Below are 15,520 nucleotides of genomic sequence, written 5' to 3' on the forward strand. Positions count from 1 at the left end.
AAAATCACTGGTTTTGTAGCTCTTACCCAAATCATTGTTCAGGACCTGCTAGCCAAAGAGAATGGGACGCTTTCAATACAATGGAGGATTAACACAAAAGTAGTCACTTCATTTTGATAGAGTACAAAGGAAAATTCAGGCATTTTATTTCAGAGATACAGGAATAGATCGCTTTTAGTTAAAAAAAAACTTTGCCAAAATATCCGTTGATAGATATGGGATCACGAAAACACATCACAGACGGTTCAATCCTAACACTAAAAATAAAACAAATTAGTGCCTAGACTTGGTGTGAAGTAACAAAAATGAGGAGATGAATATATTTTATTCTAGTAACATTCCCTAATCCAAATAACTCTATTAACCTGTTTTTCAATATTTGAATGTATCTGAGTATTTCTGCTTAAATGAACTTCAAAGCAAATCGTAGAAGTTAATGGGTCACTATCAATATTAAAAAAAAATAGTATAACAAGGTAAAAAATTATAGACTGTAGTCAAGAATGGTTATTACATGAATAAATCAACCAGAAGTTCTACCGTTCGAAAGTGCTCTTAACACTGTATTTTCATTATTAGATTACCCGGCGAGTCCGGAATGCAGGTCTGTTGATCACGTGGCATCGGACCGTTTGGATTTCGAATAAATCCAGGAGGGCAAACACAGGTTTTGGACTTGTCACAGCGCAGGCCATTCGGGCAATCACATTCGGATTCTATATAAGAGAAACTATGGATATTTAAATGCCATCCATGAAATTTATGTTGACTTTAATATCGTACCATTCGTTGCAGGTCAGACTCCTCTGGTCATATGTTGATATTGAATAGTGGCTCTTCCAAGGTTGAACAAAAAAAAAAACAGGTTGGGAAACCAATAAGATTCAATGAAACTTTGGCTGATTGGTCAAAAAGATATCGCCTTGGATTATCTTTAAAATCTTGGAATGTAATGTTTTCTGTGCAATTTAAACTAAGTTATGGTTGTCTGGCAAAATATTTTTTTCTGAGATTTGCACTTTAGTTAAAAGGTAGCAGTGTGAATTCGAGCACTAAATTTCATGTAAGAGCGAGGGAAGCAGACTTTAAACTGAAATAGCAAAATTGTGGATTGACTATACCCATATAAAAAGTTTTTTTGTGTGTCGGAAAAACTCAGTATTTGATAGGAAGATGAAACCTCATACATGTAGGTCCATAAATGTTTTGATGGGAGTCCTTACAATGTAAATCTGCGAGGAAATCAATAGCAGTGTCTGACCTGCAAGACCCGTAACGCATACTTTATCACAGCCGTACCGTACCGAACCGTATGTATATGTTGCATTTTACAACTGATCGCCACGTTGCTGACACTAGCAATGAACAGTTCATCTAACTATAATTTTTTTTCAACAGCTTTTGTATTAAACGTTAGTGTTATCTCTTTTTCTCTGTATATGTTAGACAGACAGAAATTGAAAACAAATATGGAAATGTTTAGCCGGATGAAAGAAAAAAAATTAGTACGAGAACAGGATGACTTGAATTTGACCTATAAATTAAAAGTTGAAATGCGTCATATACACACTATAACAGCATTCATATTAAACACTGCTTACGTTTAAGTGAAGCATGTGCCTTTTTGTGATAAAGTAGCACCATAATTCCCACCTGGAGATAATAAGCTCGAATCCCGTCATAGGACAGAATTAGTTACCAGTATTTTGGTTCGGATACCTTTCAGAACTGCCTCAAGTGTCAGCATGATACAGCTGTTTTTGGAAAAATACTTACAGTCAATATTAAGGAAACTAAAGTATACAAATCTTCAATCACATAAAAGTTTGGTTGAACCATATGCTATAGATACTCGAACTTTAGTAAATGTTATAATAAAATTGTTACGAATGTGCTTACAAAATATATTTCCATGCATATTTGGTGTTCTTTTTGTTTATAATGAAATCATATGAATTTGGTACGACGTTTATTTACTTCAAACGTCATTTTCAACTATCTTTACATCTTTTTCCTATGATGGTACTGATTAAAGTGACGAACATTAAATCTTTGCAATCTGATTATGTTATGTAGCAAGCGTTACCCGCTATAAGTTTAAGGCCATATTCCTTTGGCTACCCAGAACGTTGTTCTAAAAGTTATAGTGCTGTCAAATGCTCTGCTGGTACCCAGCACAGTTGAGAGTATCCAAAAGAAAATAGAAATCAAGACCTTGCTAGGTTTTATTTAGAACAGTACGCACATGATCTAACAGTTCGGAACACTACTCGTTTTTACGCCATTGACTGAATGTGTACTGAATGTTCGGAGTAGTCAAAAGGAATATGACCTAAAGCCTCTGTTTTCTTTCGACTGACAGCAAGCTTGTTCCAAATGTAAAGAATGTCACTCTATACAAAGAACATATAATTTACCTTGAGACACAAGCAAGTAAAAGGTAACGTAATCTGCATTATCTCCGTCTTTTATGCTAATTTTGAATATTCTTCTGTCGTCTTTTTCTTCAACTTTAAAAATTCTGAATTCCACCTTAGTTGTCAATTTATTAATGTCTGCAGTGCTCATGGAAAACCTATCAAAGAAAAAGAATCGTTGACGCCAATGAATTTGTTTTTTTTTCGAAATCGGATTTAGATGTTTCGGAGATGGTGTAAAAAGATTTATCTATTTTTTTTTTTTTGCTCTGGTGGTCATGTTTTTAACTAATCGCATTACATGTTCAATTTTGGTAGATGGTTACCAAAGGAACAATTCGATAAAATCATTTTCAAACCGGTGTAGAAGAAGACGTTGTTTTGGAGTTCTTTTAGCTATGGCTGCCATAGTTATTGACGATTCAACTTGGTCACGGTAAAGAATAACCCACACACATGTGAGTAAAATTAAAGTAAAATTAGACAAAAGATTTTCAATTATGGAAATATATAGTGGAAAGTGGCACACCTCTAGCGGCAATGTCTTTTGACGCACCATATCTATTTGAATACTGTAGAAATAAGTTTTATCTGAACATGTAGAATCACCTTAAAAATTTAATAAATCCATTCCACTTGTGAATGAGTAATACAATCTAAAAACCGTACCACAACGTATTATTTAGGATTTTTTGAAATATGTCGACCATATCAATAAAGCTTTTTTTCTTAATCAGACAAGAAAAATCATTCATACTTTTGGGATCTGATGTCTACAACATTGTTCTTCTCCGTCCATTTGATACGGTCCTTACGTTGTGGGTCGCTGCTTGTTACATTACATGTAATCATAGCATCGGAGCCTACTTTCACTTGCACGTAGGTATCACTGCATTTTAACTCGTACCCTGTAATTAGGAGAAATATGTAATGATAAAAATCATGGCTTATATTGTTGTTTTGTTGTGCTGACATGACAATTAGAGCGCCAATACGACAAACATAAGGCTTCTGTCGTATTGGAGCAATAATTAAGAAGTAATGTATAGAAAACCCGTGTTTTAACGTTATTAATACACGAAAAGAGGTTATACGTCCGTGGAATAATTTCACGAGGGCGTAGCCCGAGTGAATTATTCTGCCGACGTACAACCGATTTTGAGTGTATTAACTTAAGTAAAACACAATTTTTCTATACATTATTTCGATTTTTATATGCCCTTTATCTAAAACAGTAGAAAAATAAAGTAGCGCTCTTTCTAAAAAAAATATTTATTTGCAAATAAAAACTTGTTTTGATAGAAAATGACAAAATTTGAAAGTTTGTGACAAAAAGACAACATCTGTCGGAACAAAAATATTGACGCCATCGGACGTTAACGTGACGACATTTAAGCGTAAGCGTGTCTTAACAGAAACAAGCATATTAGAATTGTCGTTTTTGGACACATACACTTGGAAGTCAAGCCCCACCTCCTCCCCTCTTTGCCCCTGCCAAAGCCAATATTCATAAATTTCAAAACAAACTTAGCAGATATCTCGATCATTAAACATGTTTTGTTACAAATTCAACATGTTTTAAAAACTACTTTTTAGATCTAGATCTACTATCAATGCTTTAAGACTTTTTATTGCATTGATAGTTAATGATAATTTTTAAAACATGTTGAATTTGTAATAAGAGATATTTAATGATCGAGTCATATGCTAAGTGTGTTTTAAAAGACTAAAATACTGGCTGACATTTGGCTGGGGCTTAGAGGGAACATATTTGTATTGTATGTCTGAGGGTTACTTCTCGATATAGATTTTCCAAACATGTCTAGTAGTATCAGAGGCGATGTGTGCACATTCATTCCTCCACCTCTGATTCATGTTGGGAAGTCGGTAGCTACTTGCGGAGAACAGGCTAGTACTAGTACAGAATCCAGGAACAATGGTTAGGTTAACTGCCGGCCGTTACATAACTGAAATACTGTTAAAAAACAGCCCGAAAACCCAGATCAAAAACAAACTGGATTACCAGTGCGTCATTTAGCCTAATTGGCTGCAGATACCTATCCTTTCTGGAACTGCTTATGTTCATACATTTACACAAAACAGTGTAATCTCTTAAAGCAAGTTTGGTCACTTGATCAATAAAATTTTAATATGAAAATTGGTCACCATCAACAGAAAATTTGTTCTAATCAAAGAGATAATCCTTACTAGTACATATCTGATATATGTATTCTGTTAAAAAAGATACATATAAATGATGCTACTATCACTATCAAAAACCCAGTTAAAGGGAATGTATGCCCTAATTGCGTCCACTATTTTTCGAAATAAAATACAATTTCGGTTTACTATGTTGTCATACACATTCACATTTTAGTAGCATAATCACAACAAATCTGCGAAAATACTGTGATTAAAAACAGATCTGGTGCGCCTGTGATATATTACAGACTCCGGTATATACCGGATTCAAGCAACTTGAAAGAAAAGTATCTTAAATATATATAATTTGTAACCATGATGATACTAACCCTAACCCTAACCTTTAGTCAGTATATTATACATATTATACACTAAATGCGCATTTTTGCCGTGCGCTCCAACTGATAATCACTTCCGGGCATGCGCAGAACGGTTGCACCAGATCTGTAATGAGAAACATCACTGCGAAAATACATTAGTAGAAATCTCCATGGAAACAGTTTGAACTACTTGCCTGTAACATTCAGCTCTACTTCCCTGCTTCGTTTATCATCCGCTGTACAGCTATACATTCCGGACTGTATAATGCTTACGGATTTTAGCAATATTGTTAAGACTGATCCTGTCGCATTTTTGGAGTAACCTGAATGAACACCGGCTGTACCTCCTCTATTTATGTAGGTTCTGGCATCTATTGTGTCGCCCGAAATAACACTTTTAAACGACCAAGTCAGCTGAAATTTGTTTTCTCAATTAGATCTCCTTTTACATTAGTATGCAAGAACAGAAATATAAAAACGACCACATGCCCTTCTCAATTTCATCTAAACAGTCCCACCTACTACAAAATGATGTTCACTGGGGAGGGCCCTAGATAATGTTGGAATAACTTTTGGCCCAACCCATTTGTATGTATTTAATTTAATGCTTGTATTAAATGTGATGTATACATGTGTGAATATATATATATACAATAAAATATGATTAAACTAAATAAAATGATGTTCACAAATCATCAAATGCCTTAGAAGTAACGAACTGTTTTAGTTGTAAATGAAACCAGTTTGGTTAAGGTTAGGCACCGCCAATGATTTTTTCCATATGCCTTCATCCGCCTATGTCAATAGTCTGGCTACCGACTAGATAATCTTTTTTTTTTTTTTAAATGTTATATATTCTGACTTCATCAGTCTCCAGTGTTTTGAGAAGACAAGAGACATACTTATACAAAATCTGAATAGCCTCGGGAGTTATCTCCTGTGAATAAAACACAGGGTCTGAACACAGACTACTATGTTAATTATATTTACTACAGAATAACGCAAGAGATTTTGTATAATTATGATCTTTGTCTTCTCAAAACACTGGAGACTGAGGAAGTCAGAATATATAACATTTTTTTTTAAAAAAAGAGAAAGATTATCTAGTCGATAGCCAGACTATTGACATAGGTGGACGAAGGCATATGGAAAAAATCATTAGCGGTGCCTAACCTTAACACAGACTACTATGTTAATTATATTTACTACAGAATAACGCACGAGACACCAAAAGCAGGCTAAGAAAATCAGTTTCTTTACATGCAGTTTTCATTCAAAGGCACTGTATATTCTCTATGAAGAAGATACGATCACACCAAACATTTTAAAAAGCCAGCATTTTACTTTAAGACTGTCCTGGAGTTTTTTTAAACAATAGAACATACAAACAAAGAATACGTATTCATGATAATGTGTTTATGCAACGTTTTTCACCAGGCACTTTTTGTACAATTTACTCTTACTGTTTTCAACCACCTTCACTTTCTAAGTCATTCAAATTTTATCAAATACATTCATCAATCACTGAAAGTATGCGACTATGTTAATTTTCACTCATTTTTCATGCTTACATGTTTATGTATTCCTGCCAATGAACAAATCATTCTAACGTCGTCACCAACTTCAATTTCCTTTCCAGTATTGGATATATACATCTTTGGTGCTGTAATATAGTAAGAGAGTTATAATGTTCTTTCGGAATCATCTTCATCCAACATTTATATGGATATTTTCATATACAAAACAAACAAAAAAATTGTCTATAAAATCATTCTGTGTAAGGTTATGCACCACTAATGGGTCTTCACTGAACTACTTCGAAGTTTTTTGATGTACAGTGAAACACCGCTCGCTCGAGCATCGATGACTCGAGCACCCGAGCTATATGTATATATAAGTACACTTTCACGCTATCAGACAATGGCGGAAGGAACAACATCCTCATTTTCTCCTAGTTAAAATGGAATTTTATGTTATGGCAGGTGTTGTATTTTTATTTCAGTGTGGACCTATAAGTGGATACTTGACATTTTGGAAGCAGTAAAAGAGACTGCATTTTTAGAAATGTAGAATTTATAGAAGCTGATTCATAGTGTTAACATGTCAGAGAAAAACTCTCTTTCTAGTGTTTTCGTTGTTTTAAGGTCATTTATGAATATCAGATGAGTCTTCTCCATAAAGATTTATTTACTACCGTCTTACCTATATTGTCAAAATAAGTTACGACCGAAAGGATTTAGATTTATGAGTCCCGACAACACCACTGACAACATTTATAGCTATGACATTTATACAGTTTAAATTGTTTTATTATACGTACGTTGCAACGTCTTCAAACTTATTAGCTGCTTATTACCAGTCATAACGGCACTAATTATCAAAGATATATCGAAGATTTAATTGTCATTCCTTTCAGCAATTACGCTTTCCTTCTCTTAGGTTTTGTTTGTCTACAAAATGACAAACACCTATCCACAATTAAAATTTAAACATAAACAACTTCTATAGATATTTCTATGGTTGCCTTGTCTGAAAAAAAAAGCCCCGTTACCTGTCCGCTTAAACATATAGTTCCACCTTTTTGGATTGCGATATTATCCAGTTCGTTAACTAAACCCGACTTGCTCTTTACTGCACTCCGTTTTCTGTTCCGCTGATTTTACGAAACGGACGTTTAGGTTTCTCGCTAAATATATGTCTTCTACACAGTGGAAATATGGAAAATATAGAGTATATACTGACACTGTTCTGTATATAATGGCTAAATTTTATGTGACATTTAGAACACTTTGTTTCTTCGTATATAATCTATTAACAAAAACATCTTACCTAGATGTAAGTTCAGTTCGTACATCTTACTCCTATACTTGTATGAGCTATAATTTGTTTGGACGACACATGTATAGTTTCCCTGTTCGTATTCTGATACTCTCTTTATAGTCAATGTTGAGGCTTCCCCGTCGAAATTGTCACTTATATGGTACCTGGAATTACTTCCTGCCGCGGATATATTTTCGCCGTCTTTAATCCAGAATACCTGAAAGAGGATTGTATTTCGTACTTAGAAAGAAAAATACAAAGGAAAAATTGAAAAGCTAAAAGTAAGACAAGATGCGGATTTTGTAATTCGGAAGTATAGAAACTAATTATAAGTGGCGATGAATTTGAATCATACGGGGTTACTTAAGAGCGCAGGCCAATAAATTTTCTTTAACATTTTAGGAATAAAATTGAAATCCTCTAGAATGGTACAAAGCTACAAGGTCAAAAACGCCAACTGGAAAAGCCAAATTGAAAGAACGATAAGCATCTGTGACGCTTTCGAAACAAAATAAACATTCCGACCTGGGTCATAGATGAAACTCTGACAAGAAGGTTTTTGAAGTATCTTTCTTTTCGTTGACATGGCAATAAGAGTTCTGCATTGGATGAATTTCTTTTTCACCAACTTTGAATGGGAAAAAATGAAGGAAAATTTTAACGAAACTGGCTGTCAGTGAGTAATTTATGAGGAAATGTCGTTCGAAGCAATTGTTGACAGACATAAGACTGATGGGAAAAGTTCACTTTGAGTACTTTGTGCTCTGCTGAGCTTAAAATAATGGGGAGCTATTTATACCTTAACATTATCTGTATCCAAGTTCCACTCACACTCGAGTTCAAATCGTTTACCAAGAACAGGGTCACCTGAAGTCTCTAATTTCACTGCTGGCGACGCATTTGTAACCATCAGTAGCGTAGATATTAGCGCTACGCCTATAATATAAAATGTAATAAAAAGTGGCATACATGAAATACAAAGTTATAAAAAGTGAGAGTACCATATCCTAAAAGGGACATGCGATATAAATATACATGCGTGGCCCTTAAATACGGGCGCCTGAACAGTATACACTTTAAATCCACGAGAGGTGTGTACAAGATTTTCGGAATTTGGTGCGTTATATGTTTCTGCTCATTACAATATCACGGTACGACCAAAAGGGATGCTCATTTTCATGTTATCATGTCAGAGCATGAATTTAACTTGTCAAAACAGTGGTATTAAGTTAAAAAGTCATGTTATTATGTCAAAGTGTTCTAATGCGCCTTACTATGCCAACCAGCCATGTTATATTGTCAAAGTGTGGTATTAACTTGTCGAAACTGTCATATTATGTTAGCAAAACTATGTTAGCATGTCTATGTGTAGTGTTAATTTGCCAAAATAGCGTTTTATGTTAACTAGCCATGTTATCATATCAAAGTGTGATATTGTCTGCAGGGTGTAATAAGTATTATGTTAAAAACTATGCTATCTTGTTAAAGTACTGTGTGATCTTGTCTGTCCAAAGAGCGTGTTATTATGTTAAAAACTATGTTATCTAGTTAAGCTACCGTGTGATTTTGTTTACATAGCGTGCTATTTTGTAAAAACAGCTATGTTATGATTTAATATTGTGGTGTTAATTTGTCAAAACAGTTTCTTATTATGTTAAAATGCTATGCTATCATCTCAATGTGCGATGCTAACTTCTCCAAAAAGTATCTTATTGTGTTAAATAGGCATGTTATCATGTCAGAGTGCGGTGTCAACTTGTATGCCGAGCGTGCTATTAAGTTAAAAAGCTATGTTGTCTTGTCCAAGTGTAGTGTTATAGTAGTCGCAACTTGACCGCGATGATTGACCTTAGGCTGATTATTCATATCGATTATTTCTTTGTAGAAATATGGTGGGCATAGGGTAGCCGTTTATCTAAATTTATGAATGCAATGAGATGAAGCGTTTTACGTACACTCCTATTCAATAATAGGTTGTGCCTCATTATGTATTATAATACAATGGTCAACCATCGGGGTCAAGTTGCGTACACTATACCTTGTGAAAACAGGGTTTTATTATGTAAACATGTTATGTTATCATGTCATCAAAGTGTGATGTTAACTTGTCCGAATAGTGTCTTATTATGTTATAGTGCATTTTATTTGACCTGGCGGGGCGTGGTTTCGCGACGGTCCACTACATTTTTGTTAGGTTAGTGCATGTAACCAATGTAGCGTTGAATTTTAGTCGTTGGTTACCGAAGATTACGGAATGAAACAATTATATTGCTCTACCTATTTTGCTCGTTTTTTGAGATTACCATTATTTGCATATGTCTGAGATTAACTCCGCCCCGCCAGGTCAAATAAAACAGACTATAACAATCCGTTTTATCATGCCAAAGCGTGTCGTTAACTTGTCCGAACGCTTAAACAGTGTCTTATTATGTCACAAAGCTATGTTATCTTGTTAAAGTATCATTTGATCTTGTCTAGCTTTTTAACATGATAACACCCTCTGTAGACAAGAGCACTATAGGTACCTTGACATGATACTGCCAGTAACATAGCTTTTTGACATAAGACACTGTTTTAGCGTTTGGACAAGTTAACATCACGTGTTGAAAGGACATAATTAGCGCTTAACTAAGCTTTTTGGACGTACAGTCAAGCCCGACTATAAATACCATTCTAGTGGTATTTGATGACAGGTGTTTAATTTGAAAGTAAACGTACAAAGAAAATGGTGATATTTCAAGACAGGTCATATCGCATAGGGCTTTATTCTGGGTGGTATTTGTTACCGATTTAAATGTTATCAATGTTAAAGTTATTTATAATATGACTAAAAGCAAACTATAATCACATCTTGATTTTATATTTACAGTGCGTACACTCGCGGCTAATCTGAAATTTTATGTAAACTGTGTTACGTGTTTTTGTTTTAGTGTTTTACATGATACATATTACATAACAAGATGACGAGTTCTAACAGTAATAATTTCCTGCTGATCAACATGATCCGCTATCTCATTAAAGTAAATCCAAACGTAATGTTTGTTTTGTTTTCAAAAAGGACGGAGATTCCATTTTGAAACTCCACGTTAAGTCTTTAAAGTGAACCACATTTAGTTCGTAATGTGAGTTCTGACAGCATTTAAACAAAATGTTTAGTTTTGAGTTTTGAGCGGTACCGTGAAAGCATCGTTCAGCTTGTTAAGTGATTTCGTGAGTTCTGTGCGGTATTTAAATCAATATTTCGTCTGTAGAGTGATTCGGTAAGTGCTGGACAGTGTTTAAACCAATATCTAGTCTGTAAAGTGCTTTGGTAAGTTCTGGACGGTATTTAAATCAATATTTAGTCTGTAGAATGATTCGGTAAGTTCTGGGTGGCATCCAAATCAATATTTAGTCTGTAGAGTGATTCGGTAAGTTCTGGGCGATATTTAAATCAATATTTAGTCTGTAGAGTGATTCTGTAAGTTCTGGGCGGTGTTTAAACCAATATCTAGTATGTAAAATGAATCGGTAAGTTCTGGGTGGTATTTAAATCAATATTCTAGGTGGAATTTTAAACCAATATCTAGTCTGTAAAGTAATTCAGTAAGTTCTGGGTGGTATTTAAACCAATATTTAGTCTGTAAAGTACTTTGTTCAGTTCTGGGCTTTATTTAAACCAGTATCTAGTTTGTAAAGTGATTTGGTGCATTATGGACAGCATTTAAACAAACATTTAGTTTGTAGAGTAATGTTCGGGGAGTTCTGGGCAGTATTTAAACCAATACATGTATTTAGATCGCAAAATTATTCGGTGTGTACTAGACAGTATCTAAACCAAGCTCTTGACAGTATCTAAACCACTATTTAGTCTATAAAGTGATTCGAGTTCTTGACAGTATAGGACTATGAACCAAAGTTTAAATTGTAGAGTGATTCGGCGAGTTCTGATCAGAATTTATACCAACTTTTTGTCTGTTAACTGATTTGGTGCGTTCTTGGCAGTATTCAAAACCAAGTTTATTCTTTGAAGTGATTCGAGCATTTAATCGGACAAGAAATTACATCTGTAGAGTGTTTCGGTAAAATTTGGAAGGTATTTAGACCCATTGTTGTCTGCAGAGCGATAAGCTGAGTTATGGGTGGTATTTTAAGCCACGTATAGTCTTCAGACTCTTTTGTTCTTTTGTTGAGCACTGGGTGGTATTAAACCCACGTATAGTCTGCAGACTCTTTTGTTGAGCATTGGGTGGTATTAAACCCACGTGTAGTCTGCAGACTGATTCGGTGAGCTCTGGGTTTTATCAAATCATGTGTAGTCTGCAGACTGATACGGTGAACTCTGGGTGGTATAAAATCTACGTGTAGTCTGCAGACTGATTCTGTGAGCTCTGGGTGGTATCAAACTCTCGTGTATGTCTGCAAAATGAGACGGTAAGCTCTGGGTGGTATTAAACCCACGGGTAGTCTACAGACTGATTCGGTGACCTCTGGGTGGTATCAGACGCACGTGTAGTCTGCAGATCGATCGGGTGAGCTCTGGGTGGTATCAAATCCACGTGTAGTCTGCAGACTGATACGGTGAGCTCGGGGTGGTATCAAACCCACGTGTAGTCTGCAGACTGATTCGGTGACCTCTGGGTGGTATCAAACACACGTGTTGTCTGCGGACGGATATAATGAGCTCTGTGTTCTGCAGACAGATACGGTGAGCTCTGGGAGGTATCAAACCCATGTGTAGTCTGCAGACTGATTCGGTGAGCTGTGGGTGGTATCAAACCCTCGTGTAGTTTGCAGATTGATACGTTGAGGTCTAGGAGGTATAAAACCCATGTGTAGTCTGCAGACCGATTCGGTAAGCTATGGTTGGTATCAAACCTTCGTGTTGTTTGCAAACAGATACGGTAAGCTCTGGGTGCGATCAAACCCACGTGTAGTCTGCAGACTGATACGGTGAGCTCCGAGTGGTATCAAACCCACATGTAGTCTGCAGACTGATTCGGTGAGCTCTGGGTGTATCAAACCCACGTGTAGTATGCAGACTGATACGTTGAGGTCTGGGAGATATAAAACCCACGTGTAGTCTGCAGACTGATTCGGTGAGCTATGGGTGGTATCAAACCCTCGTGTTGTCTGCAAACTGACACGGTAAGCTCTGGGTGGTATCAAACCCACGTGTAGCCTACAGACTGATTCGGTGACCTCTGGGTGGTATCAAACACACGTGTAGTCTGCAGACGGATACAATGAGCTCTGGGTTCTGCAGACAGATACGGTGAGCTCGGGGTGGTATCAAACCCACAATGTCATGTAGTCTGCAGACTGATTCGTTGAGCTCTGGGTGATATAAAACTCACGTGTAGTCTGCAGAGGGATTCAGTGAGCTCTTGGTGGTATCAAACCCACGTGTAGTCTGCAGACTGATACCGTGAGCTCTGGGCGGTATCAAACCCATGTGTAGTCTGCAGACTGATTCGGTGAGCTCTGGATAGTATCAAACCCTCGTGTAGGTCTGCAAACTGAGACGGAAAGCTCTGGGTGGTATCAAACCCACGTGTAGTTTAAATTGTACACCTGTCATCTTGTAGAATAGCAGTATTACCAGAATTATTTGCACCAAGTTCATGTGGGAGGAAAAAGTAGGTCACTAGGCCGTGGTGGGTCTTTAACACTTCTAGTAATTTCTTGAATACCGATAGGGATTCGGTGAGCTCTAGGTGGTATTATCAGACCCATGTCTAGTCGGCAGAGGGATTCGGTGAGCCCTGGGTGGTATCAAACCCACGTGTAGTCTACAGACTGATTCGGTGAGCTCTGGGTGGTATCAAACCCACGTGTAGTCTGTATACTGATACGGTGAGCTCTGGGTGGTATAATACCCACGTGTAGTCTGCAGACTGATTCGGTGATTCTACATCCACGTGTAGTCTGCAGACTGGACTAATTCGTAAAGCTTTTGTCGGTCTTTAAATCACGTGTTGTCTGTAAAGCCATTCTATGAATGCTGTGTGATATTTAAACCTGCGTGTTATAAGCAGAGTGATTCGGTGAGTTCATTGTAGTATCTAAACTGTAGTTTAGTCTGTAGAGCAATTCAGTAAGTTGTTGGCAATTTTTTTTTACATAAAACACTAGTTTAGTCTGCAAAATATATTGAAAAAGCATTTACCATGAAGTAATTTAGCGTTACTTTCAGTCATTATTTTAAAGTAACAGTCCATAATCACGACGATTTCTTCTAAGACAATTCAAATAATGTGTTATACATATGAGCCGTGTCATGGGAAAACCAACTTGGTGGCTTTGCGACCAGCATGGATCAAGGCCAGCCTGCGCATCCGCGCAGTCTGGTCAGGATCCATGCTGTTCGCTAACAGTTTTTCTAATTCCAATAGGCTTTGAAAGCGAACAGCATGGATCCTGACCAGACTGTACGGATGCGCAGGCTGGTCTGGATCCATGCTGGTCGCAAAGCACCAAGTTGGTTTTCCCATGGCACGGCTCATATCCCTTTAACAAGGGTGCGTCTTTACTTTGTAAACACTACACTATCGCAGTTAAAATAACAAGAATTATTGTTCTTCAAGCTATCAAATAACAAAACAATAAATTTAAGGACTGATTCATCGTCACATGCGAATATCTTTTCAGTAATAGCAGGGTTTTGTCTTATTATGACTATCTTTTTGAGGCTTTTGGATCATGGAGTCCATTACAGTGTATATGTTATTGTATAAAAGAGTTCTACTCAAGCAGTGATAGGGAGCATGAGGGACGTTGCACACTTTATTACCTCTCGTGAACAGACTCAGTTAAAGCGAGTCTGTTATTATTGACTGTGACTCAATGCACACTTGGAGCGACTGTATAAATTAAAGACTCCGGTATATACGGATTGACTAAATTTGAACGAAAAATATCTAAAATGTATATATTTTGTAACCATGGTGATACTAACCCTAACCTTTAGTCAGTATATTATGCATATTATACACTTAATGCGTGTGAACATGCAAAAATATACATATTTTTGCCGTACGCTACAAATGATAATCATTTCCGAGCATGCGCAGAAGACCGCTCCAACTTTGCAATGAGTTTTCGTTTGGCTGCGTTCTAAGCTCTGAAGGATCTTCCTAAAGATCTGCTGAAGACTGCTGCACAGGTAGGATAGGAACATCAAGTGTTACACCACGTGTTACACATTAACAGTCTTAATTAACACTCTCCGGATGTGGTTTGCAAATTCAAAATTGTAACAAACTAAGCTAGATCTGTCTTTTTCGCTTGTGTTTTAGACGTGGGAAATTTGTCAATTACAGGAGAAAAAAATCACCTCTGTATATTTTTTTCTAATTTTTCATATATCGTTCATTTGTAGTAATTTAACAACAAGAGAGTTTCAACACCATGTTATAGATAAATGGGCAGCTGAAGCTGAAAATCTCCGGCGGGAACGATTTCTCCAGTTGTTAACACTGGTGAAATTTTCTTCAGCAACATGTCATTTAAGAAAACAATCAAAACGTTGAGCTAGCTTAAAGTGGAGCTGTCATTTTGACAGGAACCTCAAGAAAATTGTAAAACGGTACGGATGGCTAATATATTTGAGCTTATTTTCAGATTTTGCAGTGTCAGTAGAGTAAGAAACATTGTAGCATTTGGTGCTATTGCAGGGAATTTTCTGCATCGATTTGAAAATTGGCTTTTTTTTTCATCACCAGATTTCGCGGCCAGCAGAGCACAAAATTCAGGTATTGTACTGAAAAGTAGATGTTAGAC

The 15,520-nt window shown here is 36.4% G+C and overlaps 1 protein-coding gene across 9 annotated transcripts in view; it reads right to left on the reverse strand.

Annotated features, from left to right (window-relative positions):
- LOC123561874 (fibroblast growth factor receptor 3-like) overlaps window positions 1-15,520 on the reverse strand; it is a 35,218-nt gene that overhangs the window by 17,510 nt on the left and 2,188 nt on the right. For 5 of the 9 annotated variants that reach the window (XM_045354547.2, XM_053552795.1, XM_045354550.2 and 2 more), the window contains exons 2-8: window positions 8,559-8,695; window positions 7,769-7,976; window positions 6,511-6,602; window positions 5,134-5,353; window positions 3,175-3,325; window positions 2,418-2,575; window positions 585-716 (exon numbers count right to left, since the gene is read on the reverse strand). In XM_045354547.2, the coding sequence (XP_045210482.2) occupies window positions 585-716; window positions 2,418-2,575; window positions 3,175-3,325; window positions 5,134-5,353; window positions 6,511-6,602; window positions 7,769-7,976; window positions 8,559-8,695 (1,098 nt within the window). The remainder of the gene's footprint in view (window positions 1-584; window positions 717-2,417; window positions 2,576-3,174; window positions 3,326-5,133; window positions 5,354-6,510; window positions 6,603-7,768; window positions 7,977-8,558; window positions 8,696-15,520) is intronic. The other 4 variants (XM_045354552.2, XM_045354551.2, XM_045354555.2 and 1 more) reach the window with 1 other exon arrangement.

Source organism: Mercenaria mercenaria, chromosome 10 (genome assembly GCF_021730395.1).
Source record: "Mercenaria mercenaria strain notata chromosome 10, MADL_Memer_1, whole genome shotgun sequence".
NCBI classification, from domain to species: domain Eukaryota; kingdom Metazoa; phylum Mollusca; class Bivalvia; order Venerida; family Veneridae; genus Mercenaria; species Mercenaria mercenaria.